A 14909-nucleotide genomic window follows, 5' to 3' on the forward strand; every position below is an offset into this window, starting at 1 on the left:
CTAAAAATTGCGATATTTCCTACTTTACGTAAATGGATGAACTACTTTTCATCCCTCCTATACCTAGTAGAGTGATTTGTTTGTATCTTACGCCAGTATCATCGAACTCCAGTGGAAGGGGGTATCAAACGGTGTTTCCGGTTCACAACCTTTAAGCCAAAGATATAGCCAGGTTAATATTAGAAATGTTAGTAAAAATAAAATGATGTCCCTGTGTATATATATATATATATATATATATATATATATATATATATATATATATATATATATATATATTTACTTTCAAAGTGTGTGTGATTTTGTGACTGACTGACATATATATCAACTCTATCTTCAGGTGAACATGGTTCTTCTCAAATTTCTCTGAAATGTCATCCCTAATACAGTTTTTCCAAAATACTGTTTGGAGAGTAAGTTTTAATCTTCTGTTTAAATTAAAAATAATCTCTGAACCTCGATTAGTAATAGAGTTACGGCCGAAAAAGTGCTGTGTAACTGACTGACCTCTTTCTGTGACTGACTGACATATCTGAATTTTATCTTAAATTCCATATTATGGAACGGCAAGTAGTACAAAATAGCATGAAACAATTTTTTTTATAAATGGTTATTTTAAAATGCTGTATCAACTGTTATGATTATCTTGCGTCTGAGTTAGATGAAGGTGATAATGCTAGGGAGATGACTCTAGGGTCTAGCGCTAAAGTTATCCAGCAGTTGTTCGTAGTGGGTTGAGGGAAAATCCCGGAAAAACCGCAATCAGACTTGTCCCAACCGGGCCCATTAGTTTCAAGGTCAGATTTAGTAACATATACTTAAGGGGACAAGGTAGTATGAAATGGTCAAAAATGGCATTTTTTAATGTTAGAGTAGTTAAATTCTCCAATCTTTCCTGATTAAGAAAATATATAGGTTTATAGTGATACGACAATTTATGGCAATTTAAATGCCATTTTAAATATGACAGTGCATCCATTTAAATTAATATCTTTTTCGAAACACAAAAGTTAACTTGCCTAACATGCACCTTGTCGTACATTAACTTTCGTCCACGTTCTCTTGTCCAGAACCGATTGATTCATACAACTTAGATTCATCCATATATTTTGTCCACATCTTTTATGTCCATAACATTTCATCCATCTTAGAATACATATTTGTGTTTCCCATCTACAATTACAACACCGGAAACATGGTTATGTAATGTGTACGAAGCAGTCTTGAGTGAGGAACAGAAGATTAATAGTGCTGTCGAAGATTGGCATAGTAAACTAAAATACTCATGGTTGTTCATCATCCCAGCAATTGGAAATTTTTGGAAGTCTTGCTGGAAGAGCAGGAATCAAATTAGCAGGTGATTACTCAATTGTTGGGAGGACACACGCGAGTTCGTGCACCATTAAGTCAGACATAGCTATGTCAATAATCATGAACGCATCAGGGAAATGGTTACACGGTATGAAGACTACAAGAACGACGGCCGGTTGGAAACATATGAGAGGAATTTCATACAGATTAAAAATTAACCCTGCTGAAGTTCTTCAGGAAGAAGAAAATGATGACTAATCATGTTTATAATACAAACAGTATGTACATTCAACAACACATATAAATTTAAATTAATTACTTTTTCACCAAATGAATTATGTTTCATGTCATCTATTTTTTTTTTCCATAGTGGACGAAATAGTCAGTGGACGAAAATATAATGGATGAAGCACCAAATGGTCAGTGGACAAAACTTAATGGACGAATCATGAAATGGACAAATGTGTCAGTAGACAAAACAAAAATTGGACGAAACGTAGTGGACCAAAGCCCTATAACGCACCTTAGCGGTATGAACTTAGGACGATGGGGTAGGAGGACCCTATTGGGTGAGCGGATGAGAGGGTCACATGCGGCCGGTGGGCTGGTACACCATCCTTATTCATCCTATAAATACGAGGTGCACAATAGGCCTCAGTATAGCCGATGTGCAAAGGGTTGTTCTAACCCGCCCCTAGCCACCGTGGCCTAACTTAACCTATCCTAACCTACTCAGTGCGGTGAGGGCTGAAGATGATGAGTCTTTTAAGGACGATGGCATCCACAGGCTAGCTTCACGCTATTGTTCAGAGCTTAATGATATCCGTTCGCCTTCTCCGTAATAAAAATTATGAACTTGTTAAAAAAAACTCTTCTGTACAATAACTGAGCTGATTCCAATGAAAATTACTGTAAAAGCAGCCAGTGCCCAAGCAATTACTTTCCATGGATGCCTCCTGGTTGTGTCGCCCCTTTTGCTGAATCATTAAAATAATTATGCTAACGAAAAAAGTGAATTTTACCTCCAAGAAACAATTTATATGTATTACGTATTGTTACATAATCGAAAGGACCACGGAAATAGCTTTAGAGGATCTTGGATTGAGAACTACTGTACTGCTATAGGCTGGATATTGCAGATAACATAAAATGTACACATTGTTAGAGAAGTCGGAGAGAAGAATATCCGTGTAGACAACTGCTAAGCAGAACTTCTGGAATGTGTTGCTATAAAATTAAACTTAGATTTCCAACAGGCACGTCGGTCACGTTGCTTCAAGGAAAATGAACCCCGACAGGCAACTAAAAGAAGTTTGATATTGAAATCCTACTGATATGATACAGGTGTCTGTATCGGTATTGCAGCATTGATACTTTACTTTCTATGCTTATCCATATCTACAGGAGGAGACAACGATTTCCTTGGAGAGAGGGACACAATTGGATAAAAAAATAAGCTAATTCACAAATACATAGTCTTATAATGACCATACGAATACGCCCACACTCATAGAAATTACACATGTGCATACACAATGAAGAAATAAACATTTATTATGTCCACTGAAACATTATACCTTGCTTAGCTACTGTCCGTCCAAGTGGTTTTCCCCACCGATTTCTGTTGCCCTTCTGCAAAGGCTAATGGCTGGGCTGTTAGGCTCTTTCCTGAAAATATTTGCTGTACAAAGTTGGACGTCTACGTAATATTATACAAATGATTAAAATAATTTAAAGAAAAGGTCCCGTTTAAGTAAGTGTCACGTGATATCCTCCGTTTCGACAACTCTGCAACATAACTATTCCGATGAACTGTAAGTACTGTTCTGTTTAGATAGCTTGGCCGATATTATTATTATGTGCGAACATTTGAGTAGGAGTAATGTGGAGTGATTCAGTTTCTCAGCATATTCAGTGGAGAAAAAAAAGGGAAGGAGGAGAACTGACGTAAGCTATACCTGTATTGAAAAACATTAGTCACGTATCTGCACTCCACTGGCGATCACAGTTTATTGGTTCCATTACGATACTGATGTTTTTTATAATTAGTATACTACGAACTTGCACAAGAAAAAGAAGTGATCTCCACAGGAGAAGCACACCTTTTTTCATTATCAGTGTCAAATGAATTTATCCGATTTACTGTGCATAAAGTTATGACCGGCCAAGCTATCTAAACATAACAGTAGGCTACAATAAAATATCAATTTTATATAAAATATCAATTTTATATAAAATAAATATTGTCGATTTTTATTAAGAAGATACTAAAACCCTTATGTGAACTAGAGAGCTATGACAACACTGTTTCTGTAGGATACTTCATATTTGTCCACTTCGTCATTTGTTATAATATCTAGAGATGAGAATTCCATGCAAATGCATGTTTTTATAAGAACATAGGACATTGCTCAAACTTAGTACTTATCCATTTCATTACTTTCCGGTTCCAAATAACTTTTCCGTGCAGATTTGCACGTTTTGGCCTTTTTGGGGATAAAAACATGCATAATGCATATTTAAGCAATTTTTAGCTTTACATTGTATTCAGTTTAAATGCATGTTTTAATGGTTTTGAGTGGACACCTCAGTTTCTCGATTTTATGTCCCTTATTTTAACTTCCAGAAATCAAAATTGAAGAAGAAAAAGAAAAAGCTATATAACAGCAAAATGAAATCAAATGTTAAAGTTTCCACAATAAGATGTTAGAGGACCTTTCTCTGGACGGACGTTCACTTTTGCAACACTTTACCTACGACCCTCTCTAGACTGCGTGTCATAAATGGATTTATTACGTTGGATATTTTGAGAATAGTAGAGAGGAAATATAGAACGCTCAAGGTAACTGCCGGCAAATAATTTAGGTTATTCAAATCAACTTTACAGGGAGTAATCAGATGATGGACGAGACTATGAAACGGAAAATGAATCATGAGACGGTTAGGAGAACGGAAAGGTGGGCATGGATCATTTTGTATGGACTCAATCGCGTCAATACAAACATATCTTAAAATGTTTAAACTAACACCAAAAGCTGTTGCCATAACTCTGAGTTTTATTGTACGTGTAAGAAATAGTGGATGACTCACTGCTAGAAAGATATTAAAAATATTTGTAAACATAAAAAATTATCTCTTTTGTCTGGCTACGCATATTTAGACTGTGAAGCATACTCGAAGCATAATAGTCTTTATTAAACACAAATTGTACAACTTTCAGGCTTCTTTTTATTTGTTCTGGACACCTGGCTTAGGATCTCGCAGACTGACGGTGATTATGGAACATTGGTGGAATGACAATGATGAGGGGAAATGGGAGAACTCCGATAAAAAAAACCCTCGCGCCTACTTTGTTCACCATCCAGACGGGGATCGAACTCGGGTCGCCACGGTGCAAGGCAGAGAGACTAATCACTCGGCCACGGTTTATTGAATGCTTGAAAAAGTGTCTACATATATAAAACAGAATATCACAGCACTAGTTTAGACAACTCTCAGCTATACACATAACAGAGAAGAGCACAGCACAAGCTTAGACAAGATACTGAATTTCGGCTTTGTTTTTGCAGTGTAGGAAGTTCAGATTTTTGCAGTAGAACCGGTCCCCAGCCCATTAGGGTGGCAGGAGGGTGAGTAAGTTTGCAGTAAGAAGAAGGGATAGTGTGTGAGACCTTGGCAACCATGAATGCTTGTGGACGACTATAAGAATGTAAACATGGACGAAACCGTTCATTACCAAATGAGACAAAGATACCTATTAAAATGCAAATATATTTAGTTGTACATACATTACAGTTGAAAAAGAACTCGGGTAATTCCGCAACAGTGCGGATAAATCCGCAATAGGACTTGGCTAATTCCGCAGTAGTAAATAATTATAAATATATTATGAAAACATAAAAGGAACAATTTATATGTAACAATGCTCACTTTCTTCACAGCTGTGTAGTAAAACACGAAAAACAGCCAACTTTCGATGTTTCACTGTATTGCCGACAGAGGTGTCGACCAATATCCTTGATTTTTTTCTATAGCACTGCAGAGGACATGCCGCCTGTTGACAGCCTCTCAGAACTTACGTTCACGCTATTGTAAAGCCTCAGTAAAATCATATATGCACTACTGCGGAATTATCCGTGTTTCCCCTATTATTATTATTATTATTATTATTATTATTATTATTATTATTATCGTCATCATCATTATTATTATTATTATCATCATCATTGTTATCATTATCATTATTATTATCATCATCATTATTCAAACATAGTATGTCAATTTTCAAATAAGTTGCTTTGCTGTGAGTTGATTTCTGTAGGCTTAACTATTTAATTTTTATAAAGCAACGAATATTATGCTCAACTGAAGAAGCATATGTTGAAATTCCCATGGAAATATTTTTCAGATCGCTGAAGTTTCACTAGACACACTGTTCTCTCTGTTCTCTCTCTCTCTTTCTCTCTCTCTTTACAGCAACAAGCACGACCAACAGAAAAGTTTATTTCGCACGCATTACCAAAGACCCATTTATGTTACTCACACCAGGATGCATTGAAAGCTCGCGTTTTTAGATTATCTTTCTGAAAAAATTGTCAGTGATGGCGTAGGTCTGTCTTAATTTAAAACTTTCCTTTTTTCAATATTATTTCCTATCGATAACGATACTCTAACAATGAATTTATTACAATTATCATCAATTCATCATTATTTTTTTCGATTTCTATTTTCCCGAAACACATAACCACAGTGGACCACACGACGATTCAACACTATTATTCTCATCCCAACCGACACTTGAGACCGGCAAGTCCACACCTGTGGAGTAACGGTCAGCGCGCCTGGCCGCGATACCAGGTGGCCCGGGTTCGAATCCCGGTCGAGGCAAGTTACCTGGTTGAGGTTTTCCGGGGTTTTCCCTCAACCCAATACGAGCAAATGCTGGGTAACTTTCGGTGCTGGACCCCGGACTCATTTCACCAGCATTACCACCTTCATTTCATTCAGACGCTAAATAATCTAGAAGTTGATACAGCGTCGTAAAATATCCATATATATATATATATATATATATATATATATATACACACACACACACACACATACATGAGACCGGCATTGGCAAAATACTGGGTTCTGAACGGGAGAAGTGAAGGCTGATGGGTGGGGGAATACCTGCTAGGCCACGAGGCAACAAGAAATGTGCCTCAGTTTCAGCTTTCCGAGTGCAACCTTAAAACCCATGAAAACATACGAAATGGAGAAGACCAGACCCGGCACGAGCGATCCTGGCCTCAGGAACAAATTTTACTGCAAGACAGATCTATATACATCACAAAAATTTTTCTACTTCTACTTCTACAGGGACATCATTTTATTTTTACTAACATTTTTAATATTATAACCTGGCTATACCTTTGGATCAACGCCGTTTGCTACCTCCTTCCACGACTGGAGTTCGATGATACTGGCGTAATATACAAACAAATCACTTTACTAGGTATAGGAGGGAAGAAAAGTAGTTCATCCATTTACGTAAACTAGGAAATATCGTAATTTTGAGTTTGATCATTTTCATTAGATTTTTGTTTAATCAAAATACAGTACAGTATTAACAATGAGTGTTTTTACTCACGAACTGAGCTATTCATTCGGACCTATTCATTATGCAGTGTATAGTATACTGTCTACAGCACATTAGCGTACAATATAGAGAATAAAGTTAAATTGAAAAATAATCATAATATGGATATTTAAACACATTTTTGAAAATGGTGGCCGCTCATTTAGATACAAGCTTCAGTTCTAATGTGCATATTATCGCACTATAGACTATTGTACCTAATCCCAATTACCAGTTTCGTCCTTCGTACTAGTAACTCATGTTGAAATAATTCTGTGCCTACTATATAAAAGATTACCTTACGTACTGTAAATTCAATCTTCACGTCTGCCCGATCCGAAAAGATAAAATTACTCAGGCATACTATCTATCTACTGTCCGTCCAAGTGGTTATGTCGTAGGGTCGTAAAAAGGAAGGAAATCACGTGACAGTTAATTACTTAACGAGGCCCTTTTCTTTAAGTTATTTTAAACAGTTGTGTAATATTACGTAGACGTCCAATTCCTAACAGAAATTAATGTTCTCAGAAAAGAGCAAAGACAGCCCAGCCACTAGCTGACGAATAAAAGCTGGTGGGGGAAACCGGGATACGACGTAGGCAAATGGACGACAGTACCTGTGCGAAAATGATTCAATATTGAAAGCTCTTTCGCCACTGGAAAACGCGAAAAATTTTTTAAACTTACTGTTTACTATGACCGTAAGGCTACTATGTCTGTATATGCGGTCTTGGATCTGTGTGGAGGATAGTTGAACTTCATTAGTAGAAGGGGTGGGAGTGAAGTACATTAAAAAACTCAGGTACAATAAAAATTGAAGTAAAAATAAAATGATGTCCCTCTACAACTCTATACGCTTCATTGAAATAACTAATATAATATGTTATATACGACTAAAAACCATTAAAATTTTGAGTTTAAGAAAGCACAGTGACTGAAGCTCGGCCTCACTTGCCTCAGCCAATCAGCCGCTACTAGCCTATACTAATTACGAGTAGAAACTTATTATAACTTCTTAAAATTATGATTTCTTCATACTTAATGCTACAATTTGATCTGATACCTCATCCGCATCTCTACCTGTGTCCATACAATCATAACAGTAATGGTATTAGTAGTAACGACAATAATAATAATAATAATAATAATAATAATAATAATAATAATAATAATAATAATAATAATAATAATACTTATTTTATAAACCTAGCAGAGTTAAGGCCTTGAGGCTTTTTCTTTCATTGAACCAGGTCTAGAATATGTAAGAAGGTCTACAATATCAGTAGTTTAGAATTTTTGTTTCGTTACCTCTATCAAGCACTATTTTACGTTCATATTAAATTCCGGCCGGTGCATGGGACGGGTGCCCATCCACCATCGTGATGAATCTGGGGAGCTCGTTGCACGACATTTCCAATGCTGTTAATTCCAGTACATAAAAGAATGTGGGTATTCCGTGTCATTTCCGATAAGAAAATAATTCCCGTTCTCAATTAATTCGTTGTCATTTCCAATACCACCCGCTACAGCAGGGCGTGACGTCACACAGCTACTTTCTGTCAACTCATGCATTGTGCTGTTCACGTATTCTGTTGTTGTCTAGAATCGTTGCCTTGAGGGCAATGTTTACAAATACTCTCAGGGAATGTTGAAGCGCAAAGTTTGTTAGTCGCTGTTCGTCTTCAAACATGGAAGTCGTTAACATGTTACATAGTAAAGACAAAAAACAAACCATCTTATGTACATAAAGGTTACAAGTACAACGTAAGTAAACTAAATATATCTACGACGAATTGGTTGTGTGAAAAACATTACACTGTAAAATGCAAAGGAAGAATTACAACAAACGAAAATCACCAAGTAGTATTCTGTTGATAGTGAACACAGCTGTATTGCAGATGTAGCAAGATGTGAAATAGAAAAACAAATTCATTTGTAAGAAAAGGGCAAGAAAGAAGTGACTCCTATGCCAGCAGTGTATATGGACGTATTTCACGAAGTTTCGAGTTTAGGATACGAGTTTGTGACGGGAAGTTCCCAATTCAGTTATCTAGTAGTCTACAATTCTGACTTAGTTCTAGGTTAGCTATGTTGTAATTATTATTATTTAACATTTATGACGTATGTATCAAAATATACGGTCAATGTGGTAAGCAGTATTGGAAATGACAGTAATGGCAGAACCATAAACAGATAGTATTGGAAATGACTAGTTTTTAAGTAGTGTTGGAAATGTAAGGTCGTGCTGACAACATGATACTTCCGTTCTGGTTGGATGATGGTTTACCTCTGCTGAGGCATGTGGACGTGAGGGCAGCAGTCGACTGCTCAGCCTTGCCCCTTCGTGGGTTGTCGCGCCATGGACAACAACCACCAAATGAATGTTTCCTAAGATAGGAACAATCTTGGACAGATAGAAATCGCCGTCAAGCTAACCTCAAGGAAAAGCTATGAATCTTAGGTGAATGTTAACAGGACTGGATATAATAATTTCTATCAATACATTTCATAGGAATCTAGGAAAAACTGAATGGGGTAGAAACAAATAGTAAGAATTCGACATTTATGTAAGGGTATCAAGGAATTTAAGAACGGATATCAGGCAAGGGTAAACGTGATACAGGATGAGAATGGTGACTTGCTTGCAGACTCTCATTCAAACCTGAACAGATGGAAAAACTATTTTGGGCAGCTACTAAATGTACTACATAGGCCAAATACAAATGGTCGGGACGAAATTCAAATACAAACTGCTGAGCCATTTATACCCGAACCCACACTTTCAGAAGTCGAAATTGCGACAGAAAGTCTGAAAAAGTACAGTTCTCCAGGTATCGATCAAATTCCAGCAGAATTAATACAAGAGGGTGGAAGCGCATTATCTAGCGAAATTTATGAACTTGTACTTGTTATTTGGGAAACAGAAATTGTACCAGAACAATGGAAGGAGTCCATAATTGTACATATTTTTGTGAAGGCGATAACTTACGAGGAATATCACTTTTGCTGACGTCGTACAAAATTTTGTCCAATGTTCATTTAAGAAGATTAACTCCGTACTTAGGTGAAATTATTGAGGATCATCAGTGCGGTTTTAAGCGTAATAGATCAACTATTGATCAGATTTTTTGTATTCGACAGATATTGGAGAAAAATGGGAGTGTAGGGTTACAGTGCATCAGAACTGCATGCATTGTATTCTTCACCTGACATAATTAGGAACATTAAATTCAGAATTTGACATGGACAGGGCATGTAGCTCGTATGGGCGAATTCAGAAATGCATATAGAGTGTTAGTTGGGAGACCGCAGGGAAAAAGACCTTTGGGGAGGCCGATATGTAGATGGGAGGATAATATTAAAATTAATTTGAGGGAGATGGGATATGATGATAGAAACTGGATTAATCTTGCACAGGATAGGGACCGATGGTGGGCTTATGTGAGGGCGGCAAAGAACCTGCGGGTTCCTTAGAAGTCATTTGTAAATAAGTAATGTTTCATAAGAATGCATTATTTTTGCTACATACTATTTAATTCGGTCATCCATTCACATATTGTTACCTTATGTAATAAATATTAAAACCTGTCAATCGATGATAAGAATTCAGAACGTTAAAAACACAAGGGATATAAGTACGAGTATCATTCTAGTTTCGAAACGTTGTTGCGGTGCTTTGCAAGTCCTCTATAGAAACATTCCAAAAGATAAAGTAAAAAAAAAATGTAAAAGGGAATTCGGCAAACTATGCTAATTTCGTGATATTTTTATTTAAATTTATAATGGAATAATACCAGGGACAAATGTAATTCTGATGGTATAGTATAAATGGCAGAAGATGTATTATAACATAGACTTTGAACAATTTCAAGGCAAAAATTATTGTTCCGGGCCCGGGTACCGATCCCAGAACCTTTGGCATTTGGCTGAACGCACCAACGCTGTAAGCGACTGAGCCACCCAGAAAATTCACCCGACATCGTCTCAATTTTTCCCTTTAAATCCACACAACTCAAATGGGCCGACAAGACGCCAGAAACCCACATCGAGTGCAAATATATACGTTACTGTAGGTACGTTAACAGAAAACCACAATTTAAAGTCACACAGTTTGTGTGCACTCGATGTGGGTTTCTGGCTAGGTTTGAACGCCTAGCGCTGTAGTCACTATAGAAAACTCTTCCACCTCGCGGAGTGTCTCAGGTTCGGTTTAGCGAATATTCGAGTTGTTTCCCATTCTTTGTGGGTGGCCCGCAAAGGCAGACCACATTGAGCCATGCAGGAGTTCCAAGAGCCCTTGCAAGGACGCGATTATCACCATGTAGGCCTAGTATTAATTGATAATTCTTCCCTTCTCACTACAATCAATCAATCATCCATCCATTCATCGACTCGTTGATTCATTCATCCATGGGTGATTCATTGACTGATTCAATTATTGGTTCAGTCATTCATTAATCGATTCTTTCAGGTATTACAGTTGGTATCGCTAAGAGCAAAACATTTCTTAAAAATGGTTTATTAATCAAATAATGCACCTGTTTAGAGTAATTAAAGGCATTAACAACTACTGTTTTAGAAACATGCAGTTTGAGTTTAAAGTGTAAGCGTTACAGTAGAATCTATGTCTTATTTTCTCTTCTATTTAGTAAGTAATTGTAATTTATTCTATTCTTGCATTTCTTTACATACCAGATTTCATATTATGCATTACACTTACTTCCTTTGTTGTTAGGCCTACCGTTGTCCATTCGTTCATCTATAGATTATATGTTATGAATAAAGTGTAATAAAATATGCAATTAATTGCAGGCCTACATTAAGCAAATACATTTTTCAAATTACACGTGGTAAATTTCCTTCATTTGTTACTCCGTTTGTGTACTCAGGAAATGTCAGTGTTCTGTCTAGCCTGCAAAACATCAGAAGCAACCGGTTGAAATTCGAACATTCGGTCGGATGCTCTACCTTGACGGGCGTTCTCTGACCGGTCGAATGAAAACCGGTACTAAGCCCTATTCTGCAGCTCTCTAGTATAAGGTAGTTGAGTTAAACTTGATGTAACAGTAGAGGGTGTAACTGCAAGTGCAGATGTATCTTCGAATGTTTCAAACAGTATGTCGGTGTGGTCACACATTCAGACAGTTGTAGAGGTGAATATTCTGCAACTGCCCTTCTCTGTGACGCCAATGGGCATTTGCAAGTTTTTAAATTATTGTGCGCATAATTCTTCAATAGGATGTTGCATTGCAATTTTGTTTATTTGTATACTTTTGCCTTATTTAATACATTTAATATTCAGTTTATGAAATTTGCGGTAATTAGTGGAGAGAACCGGTTGTTAAAAATTAGTATGACACCACCGTTTATACCATATATCGTACCCCTAGAATAATACTGTCGTAACTTCCAAAAATTTAATTTTGAATTTCAGGCAGTTTTGTAATATTTATTTAATCCTCTATCAAACAGTAGAACATCGTATCTTTCAATTCAAGGGCAAAATCTGCAGAATCTATATTCATACCTTTTAATCCTGATTTCTCATACAACTTTGAAATGTTTACCTTGCATTTACTGAAAACTAACTTGTGGTAGTTAAGGGTGCGATATTTGTTCAAGTAAAGGAATGCAATACAGCTTAACTGTACTGGAAACACATCGCTCTACCGCACTCGTGACATCCGATCGCTCACCCCTTGGCCTAAATTAATGGACTCGCCTGACCCAGGCGCACATTGTCGGTGACTGTCAGGACTAAATAATAGTAAGTACTGTACCTCTCTAACTTCGCGCGTCTCTCTTTTAACTTCCCAGATAAGTTTCGCGGGCAGTACGTTGCTAAGCAACTGACGTCGTGTAGCGTTACGCAACTCAAGTCAGACGTTGACATTTTCTTAAGATTTCATTCACTTAAATATTGAGCACAAACGTTACACTTTTAAAAAAATAATACCACTGTCTGGAAGAGTCCACATTCTTCCGTCCGTTAGGCCTAGCTATCAATCCTTGTATACGCCATTCGTAATCTCGTGAAACCAAATAATGCATGCGTATGCCGTAGCTCATAATAAGGATCCTATGGTGGGGTAAGTGAGCTAGATAGCGAGAAGTGGAAGCGTAGCGAAGGAGAGAAGCTTCTCAGTCCACTTTCTTCTTCCCTTCACGCGCAGGTAGGTTTCACGAGATAACGAATGGTCTATACAAATTTAGCTTAACTCCAGTGTATAATGTATTTGTAAGTCATGTTTTTAACTAGACCTCCTCTTTTTATTGTTGCAGATCTAACATGACGTCGATAGTGCGCAATCCATCGCAGCTTGAGGAATGCAGTTGCTGTTGTTGCAAGTGCAGCCTGAGGGCCGCGGCTATCGTACTGGCCTGGTTCAATACTATAAGCTGTATAATACAACTGGAGGCGACATGCATCGCACTATTGGCTGATAGAGAAGTGCATGTCCGTTACCAATATGGTAAGCAATCACTAGTAAATACATAATAAGACCAGTAACAGTTCATTTGTACCTGGACAGGCCATAATTGTAATTAACCCGTTCAAGGCTTGCACCGTAACCTGAGGCTTGTTGTGCTTGCCACCATAGGCGGAGAGAGAACCGTTTCCTTGGGGGGGGGGGGGCAAAACCATAGAATCCCGATATAACGAGGTTACGGGGGATATCATTTACTTACTCCCTTGTTATAGCTAGACCGTGATACAGTATATCGGAATATGATCATTTAATAAAAGTATTTTTGGGGTGCATGTTTCTTATAGTGTTACATCCATATCCACGGTATTTCGGACCGAGTTGTAGGTCTACTACAAATTATAATAGGACATAACCATAGGCAGAGTTATGGGAGGGTATGTGGGAGCACTGCCCGCCCCAAATTTCTCTGAACTCTTTTTTCTATTAATATTACAAAATATTGAATTCAAAAGACTTTTCTTGCTTTTGTTTATGAATGGGATATTATTTTTGTAAATGCTACCATCGTACCATCTTTCTGGAAAATGGTTTTCACAAAAAAAAAAAAAATCTTTGGGCTATGGTTGTTTTATGAAAACTGCTGAAAATTTCCACTCCTTTAACATGGGACTATGGTGTTTTTTTTTTTTTTTTTCACTAACACCTAATTCAGTAGATGGCCGCTGCAGACTTCTAACACAGGAGTACAGGCTGTTGCAAAAGAAACATTACAGTGTTTCCATTCCTCAAACGAGGTATAGAAATTCTTATACATTCAGAAATTTAAAATAAATATTATAGTCTAGACACATGATCTGAAGACATTAATTCGTCAATTTAAGCACAGAAACTGAATCATAAGCAAAAGCAAGAAAAGTCTTTTGCATTGAATATTTTCTAATGTTAATAGAAAAAAAAAGAGTTGAGACAAGTTTGGGGGGGGGCAGTGCCTCCCATGTCCCCCCATAATTCCGCCTATGCTTGCCACTTATGTTATGTTCAGAGAGCATTATTCATTTGAGGCCGGGAACATGACATGAGTAAGTGTAGACGCTGCAGTTCGATCTCGTTTGAAATCATCTCAAACGAGTACCGTAATTTCCCCTAACTATGGTCCACATTTGTCACATTTTTCTTTGTATATTCAATTCTGTTCATCCAGATTAAGTGAAATTTTGGCTTCGGACTCTTGTAAGTGTATATTAAATAAATATTGACATATGTGTTTGAAATTATTTAATTACAAATATTAAAAAAATAATAAGCATTGGTACATAGTTGTATTCTGAGTTGCCCAACTATGGTCCACTCATATATTCATGCTTGAAAGCATGAATGGACTATAGCTGGAGCTGTAATTATTCGTAAATCAATACATTGAGTTTCTAATTTAAGGGTAGAAACATAATCTAGGCCTAGCACAGAAATATTAAAAATAAATGAAAAGTACATGGATTCTTTTTATTAGTACACATTGCATAAACACACAATAAACAAGTGAAATC

The 14909-nt window shown here is 37.0% G+C and overlaps 1 protein-coding gene across 4 annotated transcripts in view; it reads left to right on the forward strand.

Annotated features, from left to right (window-relative positions):
• The window catches only part of LOC138697921 (uncharacterized), a 45956-nt gene that overhangs the window by 6797 nt on the left and 24250 nt on the right, over window positions 1-14909 (forward strand). For 3 of the 4 annotated variants that reach the window (XM_069823522.1, XM_069823523.1, XM_069823524.1), the window contains one exon: window positions 13217-13407. In XM_069823522.1, coding sequence (XP_069679623.1) covers window positions 13224-13407 — 184 coding nt within the window. In that variant the 5' untranslated portion in view covers window positions 13217-13223. Of the gene's footprint in view, window positions 1-8597; window positions 8699-13216; window positions 13408-14909 lie in introns of those variants that run through there. The other variant, XM_069823521.1, reaches the window with a different exon arrangement.

Source organism: Periplaneta americana, chromosome 4 (assembly GCF_040183065.1).
Source record: "Periplaneta americana isolate PAMFEO1 chromosome 4, P.americana_PAMFEO1_priV1, whole genome shotgun sequence".
Taxonomy (NCBI): domain Eukaryota; kingdom Metazoa; phylum Arthropoda; class Insecta; order Blattodea; family Blattidae; genus Periplaneta; species Periplaneta americana.